Source organism: Parambassis ranga, chromosome 19 (assembly GCF_900634625.1).
Source record: "Parambassis ranga chromosome 19, fParRan2.1, whole genome shotgun sequence".
Taxonomy (NCBI): Eukaryota; Metazoa; Chordata; class Actinopteri; family Ambassidae; genus Parambassis; species Parambassis ranga.
The window spans coordinates 3598331-3619905 of record NC_041039.1 but is presented as its reverse complement, the minus strand read 5'-3'; the positions used below and the strand labels follow the sequence as shown (position 1 = coordinate 3619905).

Below are 21575 nucleotides of genomic sequence, written 5' to 3'. Positions count from 1 at the left end.
GTGTATGTGTCCGTGTGTGTGTGGTGTGTGTGTGTGTGTGTGCATGCATCTGTGTGCTGTTTCATGTGTCTTTGCAGTAGTCATTGTTGGTGTTAAAACGTATGTATGTAATGTCTGATGAAGTTACTTCAGTATATACCATCCACAGACATACAAACACTCTTTCAAGTAAACAAAAACATGCCCCCTTCCATTTTTGAAAAAAATAGTTAAATTTGACATTTTCTACTGTTCACCACTAAAATCAGCCATTAACCTATTATATTCCTATGCATGAAATCCTTGTAATTTCATCATTTTTTGTGGTTGTGTTATTGTGCTTAGTAGGCTGTTTTAAGTGAGTGTGCATGCATGTGCATGTGTGTGCATGTGTGTGTGTGTTTGCCGTTTCATGTGTTTTTGTAGTATGTATGTTGACCTTGTAAAGCTTGTAATGTCTGATGAAGTTTCTGCAGTACACTGTCACAAACAGCCACAAACGCACTCTTTGAAGTGCACAAAAACATGCCCCCCCACCTCTTCCTACTGCACTTCAAGGAGGTCAATGTGGAGAAAACACAAACAGCAGTTAGCCAGCAGCACCTGGCTGCAGTCCTGGCGTCCAGACTCCTCTTTTCCTGGATGTTTCACTTCCCTGAATCTCTCTAGCAGTTACAGGCAGCATCATTTCATCCTGAGCCTCTTCCACATAGAAACACCATCTTCATCTTGCTCCTTGGTTGTCACAGAAACAAAATTATGTTTTCTTCACCTTGACACATTGAAGGGGGCATGTTTTTGTTTACTTGAAAGAGTGTTTGTATGTCTGTGGATGGTATATACTGAAGTAACTTCATCAGACATTACATACATAAGTTTTAACACCAACAATGACTACTGCAAAGACACATGAAACAGCACACAGATGCATGCACACACACACACACACACACACACACCACACATACACACACGTATGCACACACATGGACACATTTTGGCTAATCTTTGACCTATCCATAACAGATATAAAAATAATGCCTCAGCCACCTAACTTTTGTTTTGTGGAAAATAACTCACTTTTTGTGTTTTCTTCATAAAAAAATACTGTGACAAAGTAATGTAACTGGCATTCAAAAGGTTAAATTCCTCAAAATGATTTAATGTTTGGTAGTCTTTAGCAGGGCTGAAGTTGTTTAACATATCTATGCAGAAAAAAAGCAGAAAAAAATATTAATCTGTTAAGTTTTTATAGCAGTTTTTTGGAAGTGGACGTTTTTGTCCCTGAATGACACAAAAGGGTAGTAATTTTTTAAACTGCTGCTACACAAAAACTAATAATGCATCAAACTCAATATTTTGGCTAATCTTTGTCATATCCATGACAGATATAAATATAATGCCTCAGCCACCTAACTTTTGTTTTGTGGAAAATAACTCATTTTTTGAGTTTTCTTCATAAGAATTTACTGTGACATCAAGTAATCAAACTGGCATTTAAAGGGTTAAATTCCTCAAAATGACTCAATGTTTGGTAGTTTTGAGCAGGGCTAAAGTTGTTTAACATATTTATGCAGAAGAAAGCAGAAAAAAACATTAATCTGTTAAGTTTTTATAGCAGTTTTTTGTAAGTGGACATTTTTGTCCCCTAATGACACAAAAGGGTAGTAAATTTGTTTCACCATGTTCTGGTGATGTATTTGAAAAATTTAAATTGGAATTCTAAAATGTGTCTAGAGGGAGTCTTTGTTACAAAAAAATGTGCCATATGCACCAACACAGATAAAATGGTGGCCAGGTAAAGAGGCAAAAATTACCCAAATGGACAAAAAAGTCTCCAATGACACCCGAGGGTTAAAATACATGGGATCTGCCCTGAGAGGAGTAAAGGAGGCTGACACACCTCTCTCTCCAACATTAATTAAGCTTAATTAGGCAGGCAAAGCTGTTACCATGGTGACAGGCTGACACACAAGAAGCATACAAAACAGCCATATTTGTAGTCTTTATCAGACTTTAAGCATTATATCTGTCAAACCGATGAAGTCCAAAACGGGCATTAAATGGCACCAAAACATCCCCCAAAACTGTGGCATGGAGCAACGAAGCGGCACATACCACTAAAACATCCAGCGCTGACACATTGGTACCAAAGCCATATGATTGGTACATATAGTGCTTGAGCAGACTGTCTAAGCGATGGCTAATTGCCATCAAAACATCCCCCAACAAAATGGCATGTTGCTTAAAACAGAGGCATGTGAAACACAGATCGCCACATACCACTAAAACAGTCAGACATGGTACTGGCATGGCACTTCAAGATCGGCACATATGCCACACGCCACTTCGGGATCTCGCCGTCACTCACGCAACTCACTCTTCACTATACTCTTGCTCTATTTTATTTCTTAGCATGACGCTGTCTCCACCTCTCTGCAGCGTCTCACTGCCCCCTACTGACAAAACAATGCTACTACAACAAGACAAAAAGAACAGGAATCCCCCTCAGCAACATCAAGTCAGGAAGGCCCTGCAAACCTGTGGCTACCCCAAGTGGGCACTCAAAAATAAGACCCCCTAACAACATGAAGAAGGACAACAGCCGATGGAGAAAGAACATCTACATTCCATATGTGTCAGGAGTATCAGAGAAACTCTGTAGGACCATGACATCCCGGTCCATTTCAAACCAATGACAACACTGAGACAGAAACTGGCTCACCCGAGCAATAAGACTCCCAGGGAGAAACACAGCAATGTGATATATGCAGTCCAGTGCAGTGAGGAATGCTCTGATCTGTACATTGGAGAAACTAAACAACCACTCCACAGAAGAATGGCTCAGCACAGGAGAGCCACCTCCTCAGGACAAGACTCAGCTGTTCACCTCCACCTCAAAGACAAAGGACACTCCTAGACAGAGAGGAAAGGTGGTATGAAAGAGGAGTCAAGGAAGCCATCTATGTTAAGCTGGAAAAACCTTCCCTTAACAGAGGTGGTGGAACATAAATAGGTGGCGGTTCTACAGGAGAAAGACTGCTACTAATATTAGACTTATAAATTTGCCTTATATACCTTAAATATATCTATTGATGGTGTATAAGGCATGTACACTAGTACAATAGAATGTTACAATTGCAATAATAGTGCTTTCAGATTTTAATAAGCAGCATAAAGGGTGTAATGTGTACACATAACCAGTTATGGGCAACTATCAATTGCTCTGATTCTCCAGCAATTCAGAGCAATCCTTCACATCAGCATTCAAAGCAACGCTTCAGCTGCAGCAATCAAATTTGCATTTTCTTCAGGAAATGCTTTTCTAGTTTTAGGTTTAGCACCATCGTGTGGCCAACTCTGAACAGGCAGACGAACATACCCCTACGTATTTCCGGAAAAGCCGGAAGTAGAGGTTATCCACAATATGTCTGCCGTTGTGTACGTCCAATGAACAAAACGACTCGTGGAGAATGGCAGACGGTGGAATTGACGAGCTTTCGCAGCTTGAATACTTATCTTTGGTGTCCAAGGTCTGCACGGAGCTTGACAACCATCTTGGAATAAATGACAAAGATTTAGGTCTGTATCTGTTCTGATTCGTAACACCAACTAACTAGCTAATGCTGGCTATTATTGCTAGCTAGCACTTTTTAACGGTTATAGTTACTACTTTCAATACACAAATTCTTTAATTTCTCAACTTCAAGTTGCCAATTCTAATATAACAGATGTAATACTATCTCACCAGTGCTTAATTTGATCTTTCGTGATGGCAGAGTTGTTCCAAGCAGGCAGGCGCAAGTTTAAGCTAATGTTCATTATTTGTTTTGCTACTTTACAGCTGAATTTGTCATCAGTCTTGCTGAAAAACAGCAGAGCTTCGATGGATTCAAAGCTCTCTTGCTTCAAAATGGAGCCGAATTCACAGTAAGCTCAAAAGCTGGATTAAAGCCGTGTTAACATTACATTCTAGACGTTAGTTCACAGAAATTAATGGGTGCTGTCGTCTGTTTATTTTCTTGTTTATTGTCCATTGTAGGATTCTCTCATTAGTAATTTGCTTAGGCTCATTCAGACTATGCGACCTCCATCCAAAGCATCTACAAGCAAAGGTAAGGTGGTGCTACCAGTTACCCTCAGTTAAGGGTTGTTGTTGATGTTCAGATAATACTACAGTCTTCTTTTTGGAATAATCACAGCAGTAACTGTCCACCTCTTTCAGTCGGTGAGGCCTCAGCCCAGCCAAAGACGGAGAAAGACAGGCTGAAGGAGATGTTTCCTGCGTTGTGTAGACCAAATGATCCAGCACCAAAGGTATCTGGCTTTCTATTTTTTAATATGTTTCATACATCTCTTTTTATACATTGCTTTTTTCCACTGAAACAGGTTGACGGCTTTAATCTCATTGTACTTGTGTATAGTGACAATAAAAGGCATTCTATTCTATTCTACTTATACTTGCTAGATATGAAAAAATTGTGGATGCGTCATGTAGTACAAGATCAGTCTTTTTCCATCTAAACAAATTACTTTATCTTTTCCTACTCTGAATTTAGAAGCTTCTGGATGAAGATGACGTTAAAGTTGCAGCTGATGCCATGAAGGAACTGGAAATGTTTATGCCCAGTGTCAGTGGCACAGCCAGCAAGAGCAAGTGAGATGAAGAACACTAGTCACACATTTTGTTTCTTCTTGGAAGAAAATCCTACCTTTGAGGATATTCTGTATACATTTATGTAATAAATACTACTTTTCTCTGCAGGTCAGAAAAAAATAGGCGTCGCAGCCGAAGTCGCAGCAGAAGCAGAGAAAGAGACAGACACAGAGACAAAGATCGAGAGAAGGACAGGAAGAGACGGCATCGTTCTCGATCACGTTCAAGATCCAGGTCACGCTCCAGAGACCGCGATCGTCACAGGGACAGAGAACGCGGCAAAAGAAGAGACAAATCTTCTCGTCGGTCTCCTAGCCCTAGAAAAGATCAAGACAGAGACTCTGACCGCTGGAAGGACAAACACGTGGATCGCCCCCCACCAGAGGAGCCTTCTGTAGGTGACATCTACAATGGTAAAGTCACCAGCATTATGCAGTTTGGATGCTTTGTACAGCTGGAGGGACTAAGGTCAGCCTGTGTTTTCTTCTACTACACTTTCTATAGAACTTGAGACATTGATCCTTTTTTGTTTATTCACATAACCATAAAGTACACCTCTATTTTCAGGAAACGCTGGGAGGGTTTGGTGCACATCTCTGAGCTGCGCAGAGAAGGCCGTGTGGCCAATGTGGCTGATGTTGTCAGTAAAGGCCAAAGAGTCAAAGTAAAGGTGTTATCATTCACTGGCTCCAAGACCAGCCTCAGTATGAAGGTATAAAAACTGACAGACTAATATTTCATTTTAAACAATTAATTAAAATTGGATATGGTAAGAAATCACAGTCTTGTTTACCAGGATGTGGACCAGGAAACGGGAGAAGACCTGAACCCTAACAGGAGGAGGAATGTTGGACCAGATGGAGGAGAGGAGATATCTATGAGGAACCCAGACAGGCCAAGCAACCTGAACCTCGGTCATGCCCCTGAGCTAGAGCAGGACGATACCCTGGAGCGCAAGAGGCTGACCAAAATCTCTGACCCTGAGAAGTGGGAAATCAAACAGGTGGGCTAACTTTGACAATCTTATAGGAAAACACAGAATCCTTTTTTCCCCTCACAGCTCATTCTGTTTGTCTGCTCTCAGATGATTGCTGCCAATGTGCTGTCTAAAGAAGAATTCCCTGATTTTGATGATGAGACAGGGATCCTTCCTAAAGTTGATGATGAAGAGGGTAAGAAATGGAGTAATATACACCACAGTACAGTAGCTAATGGACAAAAATGTTGTAAAGGTTTTGTAGCTGAATGTGTGACAGAGACTAACTGGTTTTATTCATACAGATGAAGATTTGGAAATCGAACTGGTTGAAGAGGAACCACCTTTTCTGAGAGGACACACCAAACAAAGCATGGACATGAGTCCTGTTAAGATTGTCAAGGTAAATTATATTTTACTCTTTGCACTGCTGTAATCCAGGCAGTCTTACAATGCACAAGGAGGTAGCCTGTTAACAGCACAGCTTCAGTTTTAATTTGGGCTGGTTGGTTGACACTTAACATGTAGTTCTTATCCTTGCACTCTCCATAGAATCCAGATGGCTCGCTGTCGCAGGCGGCCATGATGCAGAGCGCTCTGGCTAAGGAGAGACGAGAGCTGAAGCAGGCTGCACGTGAAGCAGAGATGGATTCCATCCCCATGGGGCTGAACAAACACTGGGTCGACCCACTGCCAGATGGTTAGAAATCTTTTAAGATTTTAAGATTCTCAGTCATTTAATTAGATAGATATTGATATAGATATATAGATATTGATGCTTACGTACATTATCAAATTATCTTAAGTTTGTTTTCAGCCCCGTTGTATTAAAAACTTTAGTCAGAAATGAGACATTCTCTCTATTGGCATACTTCACCCTTCAGGCTCATCAGTACTGGAGATGTCTGTGTAGCTTTCTGAAGACCCCTGTTTGGCTGGTTTAATTGGCATTATTATTATAATCTGGCATTATTATCCTGCCATGGGATGCATGTGATGTAGCTGTATGTGTGGTAGCATATATTTGATTAATTCTCTTTGCAGCTGATGGTAGGCAGATTGCTGCCAACATGAGAGGTATTGGCATGATGCCCAATGACATCCCGGAGTGGAAGAAACATGCTTTTGGAGGTAATAAGGCTTCATATGGAAAGAAAACCCAGCTGTCCATCCTGGAGCAGAGGGAGAGTCTGCCCATCTACAAGTTGAAGGAGCAGCTCATTCAGGTTCACTAAAAACTTGAGTCTTTTCATCTCCTTTAAAGGAACAGCTCACCCCCAGTCAGTTATTGCTGTTTTTTATACAGGCCATAGAAATTTTTTCTGTAGCTGCACTGTCCCTTTAAATACGAGATAGTGGACTTTGCATACTCCGCAAGAACAGATAAATTTGTTTTCTGCGAGCTGGCAAGAACAAAGTTAGTTCTGGCCAGGGCATTTCATACGTCACAAGACAACAATACAGGAACAGTATGGTGACAATGGCACAGATGGCAGTTCCCTGTTTGTTTAATCTGCACCCACACACTGTTCTCGCTCCGATCTCTACCCAGGACAGATTTGCGGTCAGGCTGCAAATAATAGCTTGTGGGAGGTTTCCACTTTTCCGCATTAATCACGCCTGCTTCAAATATCTAACCAAACACACAATACTTGTCAGACACCACATGAGAAAAAAAGTTGTGCCCAGATAATGTGTTGAGAACAAGCTAGAGAGAACTACTTTCTCTGCTTTTGGGGAGTATGTAAAGGCCTTTATAGATGCATTCATTCAAGCCGTCTTTCAGATTACAGCCTGTGACATTTAGTGGTGTTTGTAGATCATTCTCGTATTGACATTACATGGTGTAATCTGCAGGCTGTTCATGACAACCAGATTTTGATCGTCATTGGAGAGACTGGGTCTGGTAAGACCACACAGATCACTCAGTACCTAGCTGAGGCAGGTTACACTGCCAGGGGGAAGATTGGCTGCACACAGCCCCGTCGTGTGGCTGCCATGTCAGTGGCTAAGAGAGTTTCTGAGGAGTATGGTTGTTGCCTGGGACAAGAGGTGAGGAATGACACCCTTTGGTGTGTTCTTTATGCAATTTAGAATCTTTACCTTAGTGCAGCTTTGTTTAAATTCATGTTGGTTTTCTAGGTGGGTTACACCATCCGTTTTGAAGACTGCACCAGTCCTGAGACGGTGATCAAATACATGACAGATGGTATGCTGTTGAGAGAGTGTTTGATTGACTCTGAATTGGGCCAGTATGCCATCATCATGCTTGATGAAGCTCATGAGAGGACAATACACACTGATGTTCTGTTCGGTCTTCTTAAGAAGGTAAGAAAGACAAAGTAAAGACCTGTATGTTAATTTTTTGTCAGAGTGTAAGAATTGAAAGTGATTGTGTGTGTGTGGTGTTTTTTCTTCTTCTATAGACTGTACAGAAGCGCACAGACATGAAGTTGATTGTTACATCAGCTACTCTGGATGCTGTGAAGTTCTCACAATATTTCTATGAAGCACCCATCTTCACCATACCAGGCAGAACCTATCCAGTGGAGGTTCTCTACACCAAAGAACCCGAGACTGACTACCTGGATGCCAGTCTGATCACAGTCATGCAGATTCACCTGACTGAGCCTCCAGGTTTGACTTTTTACATCTTAAAACACACACAGCTATACTTTTCTCCACAGACTTTTTCATCCACATGTTCCCTATTCATTCCACTGTTCAGGTGACATCCTGGTGTTTTTAACTGGACAAGAAGAGATTGACACCGCCTGTGAGATCCTGTATGAGAGAATGAAGTCCCTTGGACCAGATGTCCCTGAACTGATCATTCTGCCCGTTTATTCTGCTCTGCCCAGTGAGATGCAGACCAGGATATTTGACCCAGCACCTCCAGGCAGCAGAAAGGTGCCATCAATATTTCAATTAGTGAAATTTCACAGTGTCTGTTTACAGTTCATAACTCAAACAAGAGTTCTGTTTCTTGGATAAATGGGCTGTTTTTGGAGAGAAGTCTGTCAAAATGCAGACCCTGTGCTGTAGTAGATTTAATTTGGCCATGTAGTAACATTTTAATGTAAATTAGTATGTAATAGACACTTGAATACTAATGTTCGGTGGAAAGTGATTATAATGGTTTTTGATCTTTTTTTCAGGTTGTCATAGCTACAAACATCGCAGAGACTTCACTGACCATCGATGGAATCTATTACGTAGTAGATCCTGGATTTGTCAAGCAAAAAGTGTACAACTCTAAGACTGGCATTGATCAGCTGGTGGTGACTCCCATCTCACAGGTGCACTGTCTTTGTGATGTAGATGACATATCAGCTAGTGTGTATAGTTGGAAATTATAACGTAAACAAACTAATTTGATTACAGGCTCAGGCCAAGCAGAGAGCAGGTCGTGCTGGCAGAACAGGACCTGGGAAGTGTTACAGACTGTACACTGAGAGAGCCTACAGAGATGAGATGTTGACAACCAACGTGCCTGAGATTCAGAGAACCAACTTGGCCAGCACTGTGCTCTCTCTGAAGGTACAGTTTGCCTTGCACTCCACTCTGAGCTGGAAAGACATATGAGCTGCCTGTTTGCTAAGTTCGCTTTAGTTCACCACTGTTCCTGAAAATTAGTCGGTACCCAGAATCCTGGAAATATCGTCTTAGCTCAACACCTGCACTTCATTGAAGATCATGACATGTTTGCCACACAAAAAGCCAAACGGAGACAGCCCTATTAAAGGTGGCAAACTCACTCGACTAAATACGTAACTGGTATGAACTGAACCAGCTTTAAGCTGGTTTTGTTTATATTTATATATTTCTGATTGTTAACTTTCAGTATTTTATCCATTCCCACTCCAATTACAATAAGGGATCACACATTTGCTGCACTGGCTCTCAGACTTCTCACCTCTATAGGCATGCTGTATTTTGCTTGTTCAGTCATTCATTTGCTGATGTTATTGTGGTGTCTGATCATTTTCATTTGTTCTGTGCAAAATATTATTTTAAGCACTTTGTACTTCTCGGTTTTAAGGACTGTATAAGTAATAATTTAATTACTCACTTGACACACAGGGAAAGTACAGTCTCTCAAACCTAATTATTTTGCCTCTGTCCTCCAGGCAATGGGTATCAATGACCTCCTGTCCTTTGACTTCATGGATGCTCCTCCAATGGAGACACTGATCACAGCCATGGAGCAGCTTTACACTCTGGGAGCTCTGGATGATGAAGGTTTACTCACTCGACTGGGTAGAAGGGTGAGGCGTGTTTTACGTTGATAGCTTGGTTTAACCCCCTCAACTTCATGCCAGGCATTTTTCACACTTGTGTTCAGATTGTGTGGACCTATTATTAAATGGAAGATAAAGTACTTTTCTTTTCCCCCTAGATGGCAGAGTTTCCTCTGGAGCCCATGTTGTGTAAGATGTTGATCATGTCTGTCCATCTGGGCTGCAGTGAAGAAATGCTCACCATCGTGTCAATGCTGTCTGTACAGAACGTTTTCTACAGGCCGAAGGTCCGATTCTACACAAATACAGCTTTTAAATTCTATTTTTCTATGACAGCAATACAGTATTTTCTAATTCCTCTTTGCTTTGGTATTAAAGGATAAGCAGGCCTTGGCTGATCAGAAGAAGGCAAAGTTTCACCAGCCTGAGGGTGATCATCTGACTCTGCTGGCTGTCTACAACTCCTGGAAGAACAACAAGTTCTCTAACCCTTGGTGTTACGAGAATTTCATCCAGGCTCGCTCCCTGCGCAGAGCACAGGATATCCGCAAACAGATGCTGGGCATCATGGACAGGTACTGTAAATAACCACGTTAACATTTCTGGTTAACGCCTACATTTTTCTGGTTATAAACGACCAACATTAAGCTCTTTTCCTCAGACATAAGCTGGATGTGGTATCCTGTGGTAAAGCCACGGTACGAGTCCAGAAGGCCATCTGCAGTGGTTTCTTCAGGAATGCAGCTAAAAAGGATCCTCAAGAAGGCTACAGAACACTTATAGACCAGCAGGTTGTGTACATTCACCCATCCAGTGCTCTGTTCAACCGACAGCCTGAGTGGTAAGACTGCACCTCAGATTTAAATGTTCAGCAAGTGAACGGGAAGATAATGTCCTTCTTAAACTGAAATCTTGTCTTTCTTCTGTAGGGTGGTCTATCACGAGTTGGTGCTGACTACCAAGGAGTACATGCGGGAGGTGACCACCATCGACCCTCGCTGGCTCGTAGAGTTTGCACCCGCCTTCTTTAAAGTGTCCGACCCCACACGCCTTAGCAAGCAGAAGAAGCAGCAGCGCCTTGAGCCACTCTACAACCGCTATGAGGAGCCCAATGCCTGGAGGATCTCACGTGCCTTTAGGCGCCGCTGATGTGTCTGACACCACAAACACACACACCACAGTTGTACAATCTCTGTTCAACATTGAACATTTTTCCCTCTGTCTGTGTATGGTCTTTTTTTAACATTATTTTAATTTTTATAGCACTGCAGAAACAAAAGAAACATCTGCATCTGTCCATTAAGTTACAAATTATTGTCTCCAGTGAGGAAGTTCTGATGGACTTAATGTAAATATGGACCTGATAGGGGGATAATGAGGCTTTTACATAGTCCAAATGGAGGCTTGCTATGTTTTGTACGGTAACTGAAATGTCAGTGTATTGAATACTTACAGTGAAACTGAAAACATGTACTCATTAAAGGCTACATTTTCATAAGATTTTTGCGAAACATTTTTGAGTGGGAGACTGATGATGCATGTGTTTGTTGCCTTACAATTAAGAAAATGTTCCATTATTACAAAATATAGTATTTTGTTAGTATAAATTAAATTTAATGAGGTTGTTATGTAAAATCTATAAACAGCCTAACCCTGACCTGGTCAATGCTTTGGGTCTCTGTGCCTGAGATCTGTGTTTTTAGGGTTTTAAGTGACATTTGATATCATTTGCAAGCAGCAAGGTGAGTTGTTGCTTTTTTCTTTACTTTCTTTTATACACCCTTTTTAATACACTGCTCCAAAAAATAAAGAAAAAACCCACTAAAATAACAAATCCTAGATGTTAATGAATGAAATATTCCAGTTGAAATTCATTAATTACATAGTGGAATACGTTGAGAACAAAATAAAATAAAAATGATCAATGTAAATCTGTAAATTATTGGAGGTCTGGATTTGGAACCATACTCAAAATAAAAGTGGAAAATAACATTACAGGCTGATCCAACTTGAGTGGAAGTTCCTCAAGACAAATCAGAATGAGGCTCTGTAGTGTGTGTGGCCTCTATGTGCCTGTATCACCTCCCTACAACGCCTGGGCTCGATTGGATTCAGGTCTGGGGTACAGGCAGGCTAGTCCATAGCATCAATGCCTTCATCATGCAGCACATCAGGTAAAGCATTGTCTTGCATCAGAAGGAACCCAGGGCCCACTGCACCAGCATATGGTCTTACAATGGGTCTGAGGATCTGATCCTGGTACCGTTATAAATATAATTTATAAAAAAAAAAGACCTGAAGTCCGGTTTGTCAGATACAATATTGAGGCACAATTCTTACTTTAACCCTTGTACTACTTACTCATACTGACCTAAATCTATTTAGATCACGTTCAGTGGAATGGGTTGGCATGGTTCATCTCAGTTAATGCAAGCCAAGGACACAGGAAAGGGAGCTGTTCAGCAATGATCTACACTTCAAATCAACAGAAATGCTCTAAGAGCGTTTGTCACACTGGATCATAGAGGCTAGTGTATATACACTAACGAGATGACATCATGCTGTGCTCTTATAGAGGGCATGCACAAACATGACCTTTGACCCCAAACACTGAGTGGAAACTGATGCATAAAATGACACACTCATACACATCAGGTAGAGAATAATACATGTATTAAGAAGTATTTAAATCAAATATCCATCACAAATTTGCAAAAGTTTAAAAGACTGTATCCAGAGTTTTATTTGTAAAATATAATTTATAAAACAAAACAAAAAAAGTAGTTTGTCAGATACAATATTAAGGCACAATTGACAAATCTTACTTTCAATAACCCCTGTACTACTTAGTCATACTGACTTATATCAATTTAGAACAGGTTCAATGGAATTGGTTGGCACAGTGCAAAATAGATAAGATGATCACATGCAGTAAATACTACACAGTTCATCTCAGTTAATGCACAAGCCAGAGACACAAGGAAGAGCTGTTCAGCAATGATCTACACTTAAAAAACAAATCACAACAGAACTACGAGTACAGCTGCATGAACTCTATGAAGCACTTCTCAAATTTGGGGGGGTGGGAGCTTTGCAGGTCCAAGTGCATAATGATCAGTCACACTGTTCACCGCCTGACTTCTTTTCAAAGTACTCTGCGGCCTCACTGATCTCTGAAATGGAGAAATAATATTAAGACACTTCATAAAGAGCCTGAGCATGGTGATTCCCTCTCTCTCAATGTGACATCTCTTCGAACCAGTACCCATAACACCCTTCTCTGTGTAAATTTAAAAAAATCACTACATTAAAGATGCAGTGTTCTCCTACTATTAAAATTAAGAGGCTCCTTGGAAAATACATAATATTGGGTTTTGCAGATAGGGCCAACTCATTTTGCCTGATGGCCAATGCTGATATATGCCATATATGCAATTATTTTCTTCACCAAATCACAACGAGTTTCTCCTAACAACTTGCCAATAAAAAGATTTTTACATAGCCACTGCTTTACTTTTTCACTGAGCGGATGTTACCAACATCTGCATCTTTACCTATAAATTAAGCATTTTAGAAAATCTGTACGAACCTGGTTTCAACCCACCTGGCTACACTCAAGCTGCACTAATACCATCGTCCTCTACATTATACTCTGCAGTGTGATGAATGATCTTAACAATCAAGTGATTTAAAAGATACTGAGATGTTTGAAAGGATGATGAAAAGGCTTACGTTTTACTCCAAATCTATAGATGAACATTAGTGCATGTATTGAGCAAACAGACAGATGGTGTGAAAGAAGAATGCAGCCAACAAGACAGGCCAACAAGCACTCATGAAGTTCTAGTCTGTTTAAATCTCATTTTGTAGATCTGAACATCGTTACATACTTTGTCATACTTTCCAGCTGCAAGGTTCTTACGCTAGTCAAACCCTAATAATACAGTAAACAATGATGTACCCTGTCAAACTAACCTGTGTAGTAGCCTGAGAGCTTAGAGTGCCACCTGTGTGTGTGTGGGTCATTTCTTGGGGCTGCTGTAGTGCCCCAGCGGTGAGCCTTGAACATATGTGAGGATGGCACTCTGTAGGTAGCTGGCTCTCTGGGCCTCATCGTCTCTGATTCTTTGGATCTCTGCCTGCTTCAGCCGCAGCTTTTCTAACAATGAAGACATCTCACTCTCTTTGTCGCGCAGCGCCTCTCTGTGGTTACTGGTCAGAACTGCAGGGCAATAAGGCAAAGGGAGGGTAAGAAAGCAGTAAAGAATGTTTAATGTATTAGTACGGCTCGGGCTAATATAATATTAACAATTAATATTAATATTAATATGCAATATAAGGAGAGAACCCAAAAACAGTAAGTATGTTGTACCTTTCATTTCTCTTTCCAGAGCATTGATCTTTTCCTTAAGTCCGCCCTGCGCTGTCCTCTCTGCCTGTAAATGTCCGATCTGCTCCTGCAACTCCACCCTCACCCGGCTCACCTCAGCCACCTTCTCCTGCTCCTTACCCGACAGCTCCTGCAGCAGCACACCACCTGTTTATTACTGACACCAGGGTGACACCACCAAAACCAAAGGCACCGTACAGCAGCAGTGTCAGCTTGGGTTTTTCACCTGCTGGAGCTCCTCTATCCTGCGCCGCAGTCCGTCCATCTCGATGCTCTGCTGGCTGTTCCTGGCCTGCAGTTCAGAGATGGTGTGTTTCTGCTGGGAGCAGTGGAGCTGGACTTCCTGTAGGGAGGAACGCACTGCACGGAGCTTCTCCTCCACGGTCGACACATGCTCCTGCTGCTCAAACAAAGTGGAAAGAGAGTGCCGCTTTAAAGCCGGTCTGATGGTTTGTACACCTTGTCAAGCATATCGCCACCCTCTTAAATAATTGTCATTTATAGTTTCACCTGAAAAGTTTAAGACAATTGATGACTCTTGACTTGCTATCAGTGTCAGAATTGTCAAGTGCATCTTCAAACATTTCAACCTTTCTAGGTGTACAGTTAAAAATGTGTGTTCATTCTAAAAAAGTGAGATTTTTTGTTTTAGTTTTTTTAGTTTTAGATTGTGTAATGTAGAAAAAATGAGATGAAAACTGTAGATGAAATATTATTGTAATAGTAATTATTATTATAGACAGAAAAGAGTTAACATAAAGAACAGCCGAAGATTCTGGGGCCTTATTTTCACTCTTTGCTAAATGCTAGCTTTACGGACTAAATAAAAAGACTGAATAAATAATAAAATGATTAACAATTATGCAACATTTATAACCTAGCCTTCATTATACCTCATCACTTATCAACATGGGCGAGCCCTGAATCATGGAAATAACTTCAGTGGCTAGGTAGAGTTTGTCTCTTCTTGAAGCAGCCATCTTGAAGAGCTTGTAAAATGGTCTTCTGGGTTAAGTCACACTTATGACATAGGCCATTACTACAGGCATGTTCTGTTCAACTGAAGTTGTAAGTGATTTTCCCTGTTTGGCAGCATCATGGGGAAATGATTTAGGCACAAAAATCATTTGTCAAAAATAAGAATTAATTTAGGAAGGTGACGATATTTCTACAAATTCTAACAGGTTTGATACCATAAAAGCCATGAATATGGATGGATGGATATCAATCACTGTTTAATTTAAAGCTAACATTTCAGCCAAAAACAACAGAGAAATAATTCTGCTTGTTTTCAGCGTCTTTAAGTCAATATGTGCTACCTGACTCATAAAAACCACATGGAGAAATGGCATAATGAAGGTCTGCCATCTTGTTAGCAGCCAGGTCTCCCTACATTAATTTTCAAACACCAAAAGCATAAATCCAGTCTGTCTGCCCGGACAGATGGGACTGCAGCGAACGTTCATGTTGTAGGGAGTCAACGCATTCAGAAAATGATGTAGCCCCTTGACTGTATCAACTGTTAACATCAAAGGGTCAGAGACCGGGCTAAAGATATTTGTAACCCACCTCCTCCAGGCGCACTTGAGCTCGCACTCTTCCCAGCTCCTCCTCGGCCTGGGCCCTCTCTGTCACACATGCTGCTTTAGCTTTACTCAGCTCCTACAACAGATGGACAATACATGGTAGGCTGGAGATGACAGTAACGACACTTAACTGAAGGTGACCCCACCAAAGTAAGTAAAAGTTTGTTCCACTCTGATTTAGTCTGTAGTCTGTATCAGATTAATTTGTCGGTTACAATAAGTGAGTGTTACAGGGAGACCAGTATGTCTGCAGGTCTGAGCTCTGACCTCCTCCAGCTGGATCCGCTGTCCCTCCAGTTTGAAGATACGGTCCTGCAGGGCCCTCTCACTCTCTTCCAGATGTCTATTAGCATGCTCCACCTACAAGGAATGTAAACTTTAGTATGATACAGTTTGAGACCTCTATGTTGAATGTCTTTTTTTGCCATATTTGCCATATTCTGTTTAATAGAGCAAAGGAATGTAAAGACAACATGTATAAACATACTGATTTTATTTAGGGAGCTCACATCATTTTACCATGTAAGCAGACACAAAATGATTTCCCAAAAACTAAACTGATTAGCCCTGCTGATGCTAATGGTCAGCTGTATATCATTTTAGTGTGGAGTTACTTGGGGTAGTTTTAGACAAGTTTAAGGGTGATTCTCTTGAGGAATCCTAGCCTATTCTTCTTATGTGGTATGTTCATCTACAGGACTTGTAACAGAGCACCTCTTTCTGGCGGAGACTGTCCATGTCCTCCAGGGCCTGCTTGGACCTTCGCTTCTCAGTTTCCAGACGCTCTGCAAGTGACACAGTGACAAACCGAAACCTCTGATGATTTTCATGTGAAAATTGTCTCTGTAGTCAGTGTGTGTGTGTGTGTGTGTTACCTTCTGCCTGTACTAGACGCAGCTTGAGCTCAGCTGTGCTATTGGTCCGTTCTTGCTTCAGCTCAAAGATTTGCTGCTGCTGCGACTTACACCTGTGCTCCATCTCCTCTACCTAACACCCACACACAAGTTTAGATATGAAAAATGTTGATATAACAATAATGTTTTGAACATAAAGGGTTCCTACTTTACTCCTGAGCTGGCTGTTGGTTTCTGTCAGGTTTTGGATCTCTCTGTGCAGCTTTCCCTCTCTGAGTGCACTCTCCTACAGGAAGGAAACAGAGGACATTCAAAGACATACTTTGTACTTCTCAAAGTGTCACCTAATTGCTAAAAGCTCTGATTTAGACACATAATAGTGAAGCTATTGCACACTGCTGTAATACATGCAAATCAATTTGATGGCAGCACATGTATCAGCTGCAATAAGTCCCCATATCCACCAGTCAGGTTGTATTTGACATTTGACAGGTTATATTCCAAATAATATATGTGATAAAGGACTTTGTATGTAATTCTGTGGTTTTGCGAAATATGGCAATGAGTGAAGTTAACCTTTTAGACATAAATCGTCAGCGGACTACTTTATTGTGTTGAACATGTTTTTAATCTGCATATATATTGTTGCTAAAATAGTGTTTTGTGGCATCACAGCAAACTGTCACCAGTACATCCTGGAGTTCAGGTGAGCTGTACCAAAATCTGGATGAAGGCATTCAGAGATCATAACATGAGAATGGCTAAGTATATTCTCTGATCACACAAAGGTTTGAAAGGAAAATGCTAAAAGTTTGGTATATAATTAAAACTGCACCAGTACAGTACTTGGTTAATGGCTGCAGGTCAATCAATTGCCTCCCTTGTTTTTCAGTATGGGTGCTTAGGGCTGGCAACTCACGTGTGCTTTGGCCACACAGTACGACAGCACATTAGGTTTTTGTAAAAAAGTTTGTACATTTATCACAAATGAGCTACAGTTAGTCTGTACCTCTTGTTCTTTCTTCCTCTCTCTGCTCTGTCTGTCTCTCTGCTCTTCTCTCTCAGCCTTCACTCGAGACAGCAGCTCTTGCAGGTTGTGGTTCTTCTGCTCAGAGAGAGTGAGGGCAGCTTCTGTCATCTGCAACCTGAACAACACATGTAATCAGTGTTACTGTTAGAGCAGCAGCTCCTGATGTCTGAATGTCTGGGCACTTTACACATGGCTTCTCCATTTCGGCTTTATTGTCGTCATGTGACGTTCAGAGGGTGTACCCATTTTTCACAGTCACTTTAGATTTCATGTAGAATTCACACCACATCACAGGACATGAAACACTTTAGCTCATGTGCCAGTTAAAATATTCGCTTTGCAGTATTTCAGATGGGTTCGGTCAGTGAAGAAGCCTTATACAAAACAGATTATAATGATCCCTCATCCTATGATCTGTCCTCAGTAAGTGCCTCACTCTTCAGATACTCAACATAGAATAGGGAAGTTGGAATGATTACTTGGCAGTGAGAGAGTTCACAGTTGACTTCCTCTCATTCAGAGCTTCCTGGAGCTGACCGATCTGCACGGAGGTTGACCTAACAAGACAGAAGAGTGTAACAGCAGAGGTCAAAGCCCCAGATGCAGCAGAGAGCAACACACCAAGAGCAAACGTCTTATGTGAGGATAGCAAACTCAGAACAGGAAAAGACAAGGAATATAAACAGGAAAGCTTGACTACAAAGACAATCTGGCAAAGCAGAGCAACGTCTGGGTGCATATACACTGAGCGGCCTGATTATATGATGTGATGCACAAGGCCGGGAAAACAAAGACAGCAGGAAGTAAAACACATCAGGATATATGAAGAGAAGTAAGTAACACTAAATAAAAAAGGAAACAGCACTCACCTGCTGGAGTGTCCCATCTCCTCCCTCTGCTTGTCTATGGTTTCCATAAGGTTAAGGAACTGAAAGAATAAAGGAACAACCAGAATCATGACGAAGGATCTGAATTTTTTTAGGACAAGTTGATACTTTCTTCTACAACCAGGTGCTGTGTGAATTCAGTCCAACTGACAAATCAGTAGGCTGATCATGCCTTTGATTTTAAAACTCAGTTTTCAAAAGCTAACTCTGATTGTTTGAAAGATAAAACACACTAAGAGAGGTGTGTGTCTGAGTAAGGTCAGAAAAGCCTTAGAGAGGGGAAATTAGACACCCTCATCAATCACCTCATCCTCATCCTCATTCAAACCTCACCTGCCGGCCCTTCTCCTCCTTCAGTGTTTGGATCTCCTTGCTGAGGACCTGGGTTCTGCTGCGGCTCTCTCTCATGCTTGAATGAATATCTGAGTTGTGCCCAGTGGTCAGCTCTAAAAGAGTTAAACGCAGAAACAAAGTAGGTAGTAAGTAAAGGGTAATAAGAGTAAAGATTGTTGTTATTATTAGACATACCAAGTGCTTTGAGTGTGTCACTGGGTATGTTGTTCCCTGCCATCTCCAGCTGCATGATGCTCTTGTTTTTCTGGAGAGCCTCCAGCAGGGATCTGCCACCTAGCAGACCGATGTTGTTCCACCTGAGATCTGTGAACAGGGTTCATACCGAAGGCTTGAGTGGATCATCAGCAAATCATTTAAATACGGAACAACTAGCAAACAATTATAAACAGACACTATATGAGAGGGTCATGAAAATGTTCCTCTTGTTCAGTAAGTTCATGTTTTCTCCTCTGACACAGTTTTCTCATTAACTAAATGAATGGCTTTTAGTTCATCTTTGACAGGGTAATATTTGAGTTCACTGTCACCTAGCACTTTCAGGGTGCTGTTGCGTTTGAGTGCCAGAGCGAGCTCAGATGCTCCCTGGTGGTTAATTTGATTGTTGCGCAGGTCCAGCTGTGTCAGTACGCTGTTGGAGGCCAAACCACTGCAAAACAGGGAGAAGGCTTCATCCCACACACCCAATGCATTCCACTCCAACACCAACCTGCAAACACCAGGCAGAAGGTTGCAAAAAGTCAGGTTTCTTTGCAGATCAAGAATGGCAGTGATGGGAGTATTATCAATAGTTTCAGGTATAAAGAGGTAAGCGTCGCCTTATTTTGGTAAAAAAAAAATATGTACACTAGTCAATGATTATGTGTCCCAGAATGAGGCACGTATTTTAGAAATGAAAACTGTGTCGTTACAGAGCCAGAAAAAATGATGACATCATCCTCACCTACAGAGAGTCTTGTTATGTGCCAACAGCTTTCCCAGCACTTCAGCCCCGGTTGATCTCAGGTTATTGCCCTGTAAAAAATAATTTACATAAACTGACAGACAGATACATCTCATGGAATAAAGGCCATCAGTATGGGAGCGTTCAGAGTGTCAACAGTCTCTTATGGCAGGTGTTACCTTTAGATCCAGCACTTTTACTGTTGTGTTGGTAGACAGTCCTGACAGCAGTGACTTGGCACCTAGAAGTCACATACAAGCATGAAGACAGACACTGAAAAGGAAGAAACAACAACTGGTATTTAAGTCAGAAGACTGTCTTGTACACACCTTCTTCACTGAGCATGCAGTCACTGAGTGACACCTCTGTAAACATGGTATCTTTCTGGAGGGCCCTGGCCAGCACGGAGCAGGTATCCACAGACAGGCTCTGTCCACTCAGGTCGAGCTTGGAACCTTGTGCTGCCCTGCCCTCCTGGAGCTGAACCATCACACTCTCCTGAGGTTCCACGCCGGCCTCCTTGCACAGCCGCAGGTATGTCCGCCTGAAATCCTCCATTGTGGGTCAGCAGAATCCTGATCATCTGATAGTTACAGAGCTGTACTTACTTCTTCCTTCTGTCCTGGGGGTCTTGTTTCCTTATCTAGAAAATACAGACAAGTCTGAAAAACATAATTTACAATTCTAATAACCTCTCTGTTCTGCAAAAGGTGAGTCTAGGTGTGGTTGGGTGTGTTGACCCCACAGGGTCCATGCAAACTACATTTCTTTGTAGTTTATTTAAGGTTTGTTATTATCAATCCACCCCTGTCAGCCAGTGTTTAGCCTGCTGCAGTAGCAGTGATTTGAAGTTAGGAGATGGAAATAATGGAAATGCAGCAGCAGTTCATAAGAAAACTCATATATGATCATGTGTTTAATCACTTAAAGGCATCATTAAGTACTTTGGAGGAAAGCGCAGGAGCTACTATGGACTGTCTACTTTAGTGAAACAGCACAACAACACTTAAATGGACAGAGAAAGCACAAACTACGGATACAAATTCAGCTCAGTCAGCATCATCAGGACATCATAAATTCTGCCACCACCTAGCACAGACTGTCTGCAGGGCAACAACAAAATCGTACAATTCACTCAAAATATGCTACTTGATGGAAGCACATGTGTGCCGATCCTGAACGCAGCATTTGAACGAAACATTGCTTGTATTTTACAATATGTAAAACCTAACTGCCAAATTTTGAATGGGAGTGACGCAATTAAGGAGCTATCGCAGGCTATCTTAATGTTCGCGCGGGGCAATCAAATGGTTAAAACACGAAAGCGTTTTAGAAAGAAATAACAGCTACATCTTTACAGAGAAAACACACAGACCTCAGCGAGTGCACAGCAAATATACCCTGGCAGTTGCTGTTGTTGTAGACAGCCCAGATGAAAGAAAAAGGAAACCAGGCAACAAAGTGACTAGGAAGTATTTTTTTGGCGCAAAGCATTTTGGGTAATGCAGTCCAATAGTGTGTGTGTGTGTGTGTGTGTGTGTGTGTGTGTGGTGTGAACGCATATGCGGAGCAGTGTCTGCAGTGGCTGTGGTGGCGAGCATGTGTTATTTACCGTATCACACCAGAAGATGGGGCTAACCACAACAAAGTCCTAGTTTGCAACTACTGGTTAATAGAAGAA

The 21575-nt window shown here is 41.5% G+C and overlaps 2 protein-coding genes across 4 annotated transcripts; one reads left to right on the top strand and one right to left on the bottom strand.

Annotated features, from left to right (window-relative positions):
* Positions 1 to 3388: 3388 nt before the first annotated feature.
* On the top strand, positions 3389 to 11353 carry dhx8 (DEAH (Asp-Glu-Ala-His) box polypeptide 8). 2 transcript variants are annotated; one of them, XM_028430911.1, is made up of 23 exons: positions 3389 to 3561; positions 3824 to 3909; positions 4022 to 4094; positions 4205 to 4296; positions 4542 to 4636; positions 4745 to 5104; positions 5204 to 5348; positions 5433 to 5639; positions 5721 to 5808; positions 5918 to 6015; positions 6165 to 6312; positions 6657 to 6838; positions 7470 to 7664; positions 7755 to 7940; positions 8039 to 8249; positions 8341 to 8522; positions 8771 to 8911; positions 8997 to 9152; positions 9743 to 9880; positions 10012 to 10140; positions 10232 to 10428; positions 10515 to 10694; positions 10783 to 11353. In XM_028430911.1, the coding sequence occupies exons 1-23, from the start codon at positions 3453 to 3455 to the stop codon at positions 11000 to 11002; spliced, it is 3618 nt and encodes a 1205-aa protein (XP_028286712.1). In that variant the 5' UTR covers positions 3389 to 3452; the 3' UTR covers positions 11003 to 11353. The 2 variants fall into 2 exon arrangements, with proteins under 2 accessions (XP_028286712.1, XP_028286711.1); XM_028430910.1 differs by having other exon boundaries at positions 4539 to 4636.
* Positions 11354 to 12509: 1156 nt separating this feature from the next.
* lrrc45 (leucine rich repeat containing 45) lies at positions 12510 to 21361 on the bottom strand. Of its 2 annotated transcripts, none has more exons than XM_028430849.1 (19): positions 21270 to 21361; positions 20224 to 20537; positions 20074 to 20135; positions 19895 to 19965; positions 19482 to 19660; positions 19129 to 19257; positions 18934 to 19046; positions 18583 to 18641; positions 18193 to 18270; positions 17693 to 17828; positions 16892 to 16969; positions 16705 to 16816; positions 16544 to 16614; positions 16097 to 16189; positions 15813 to 15905; positions 14470 to 14643; positions 14226 to 14373; positions 13829 to 14075; positions 12510 to 13026 (listed from the first exon to the last, which is right to left on the bottom strand). In XM_028430849.1, the coding sequence occupies exons 2-18, from the start codon at positions 20450 to 20452 to the stop codon at positions 13876 to 13878; spliced, it is 2025 nt and encodes a 674-aa protein (XP_028286650.1). In that variant the 5' UTR covers positions 20453 to 20537; positions 21270 to 21361; the 3' UTR covers positions 12510 to 13026; positions 13829 to 13875. The 2 variants fall into 2 exon arrangements, with proteins under 2 accessions (XP_028286650.1, XP_028286651.1); XM_028430850.1 differs by having other exon boundaries at positions 13861 to 14075.
* Between the last annotated feature and the right edge of the window lie 214 nt (positions 21362 to 21575).

What these genes read in the sequence shown, in the direction of transcription:
- dhx8 (XM_028430910.1), top strand. Translation starts at nt 3,453, where the DNA reads ATGGCAGACGGTGGAATTGACGAGCTTTCGCAGCTTGAATACTTATCT. An exon ending in GTACAGCTGGAGGGACTAAG is followed by an intron (nt 5,105 to 5,203) that starts GTCAGCCTGTGT and finishes CTCTATTTTCAG; the next exon opens with GAAACGCTGGGAGGGTTTGG. An exon ending in GGTCGACCCACTGCCAGATG is followed by an intron (nt 6,313 to 6,656) that starts GTTAGAAATCTT and finishes TTCTCTTTGCAG; the next exon opens with CTGATGGTAGGCAGATTGCT.
- lrrc45 (XM_028430849.1), bottom strand. Translation starts at nt 20,452, where the DNA reads ATGGAGGATTTCAGGCGGACATACCTGCGGCTGTGCAAGGAGGCCGGC. An exon ending in CATAACAAGACTCTCTGTAG is followed by an intron (nt 19,661 to 19,894) that starts GTGAGGATGATG and finishes TGGTGTTTGCAG; the next exon opens with GTTGGTGTTGGAGTGGAATG. An exon ending in TGACACACTCAAAGCACTTG is followed by an intron (nt 19,047 to 19,128) that starts GTATGTCTAATA and finishes TAACTCTTTTAG; the next exon opens with AGCTGACCACTGGGCACAAC.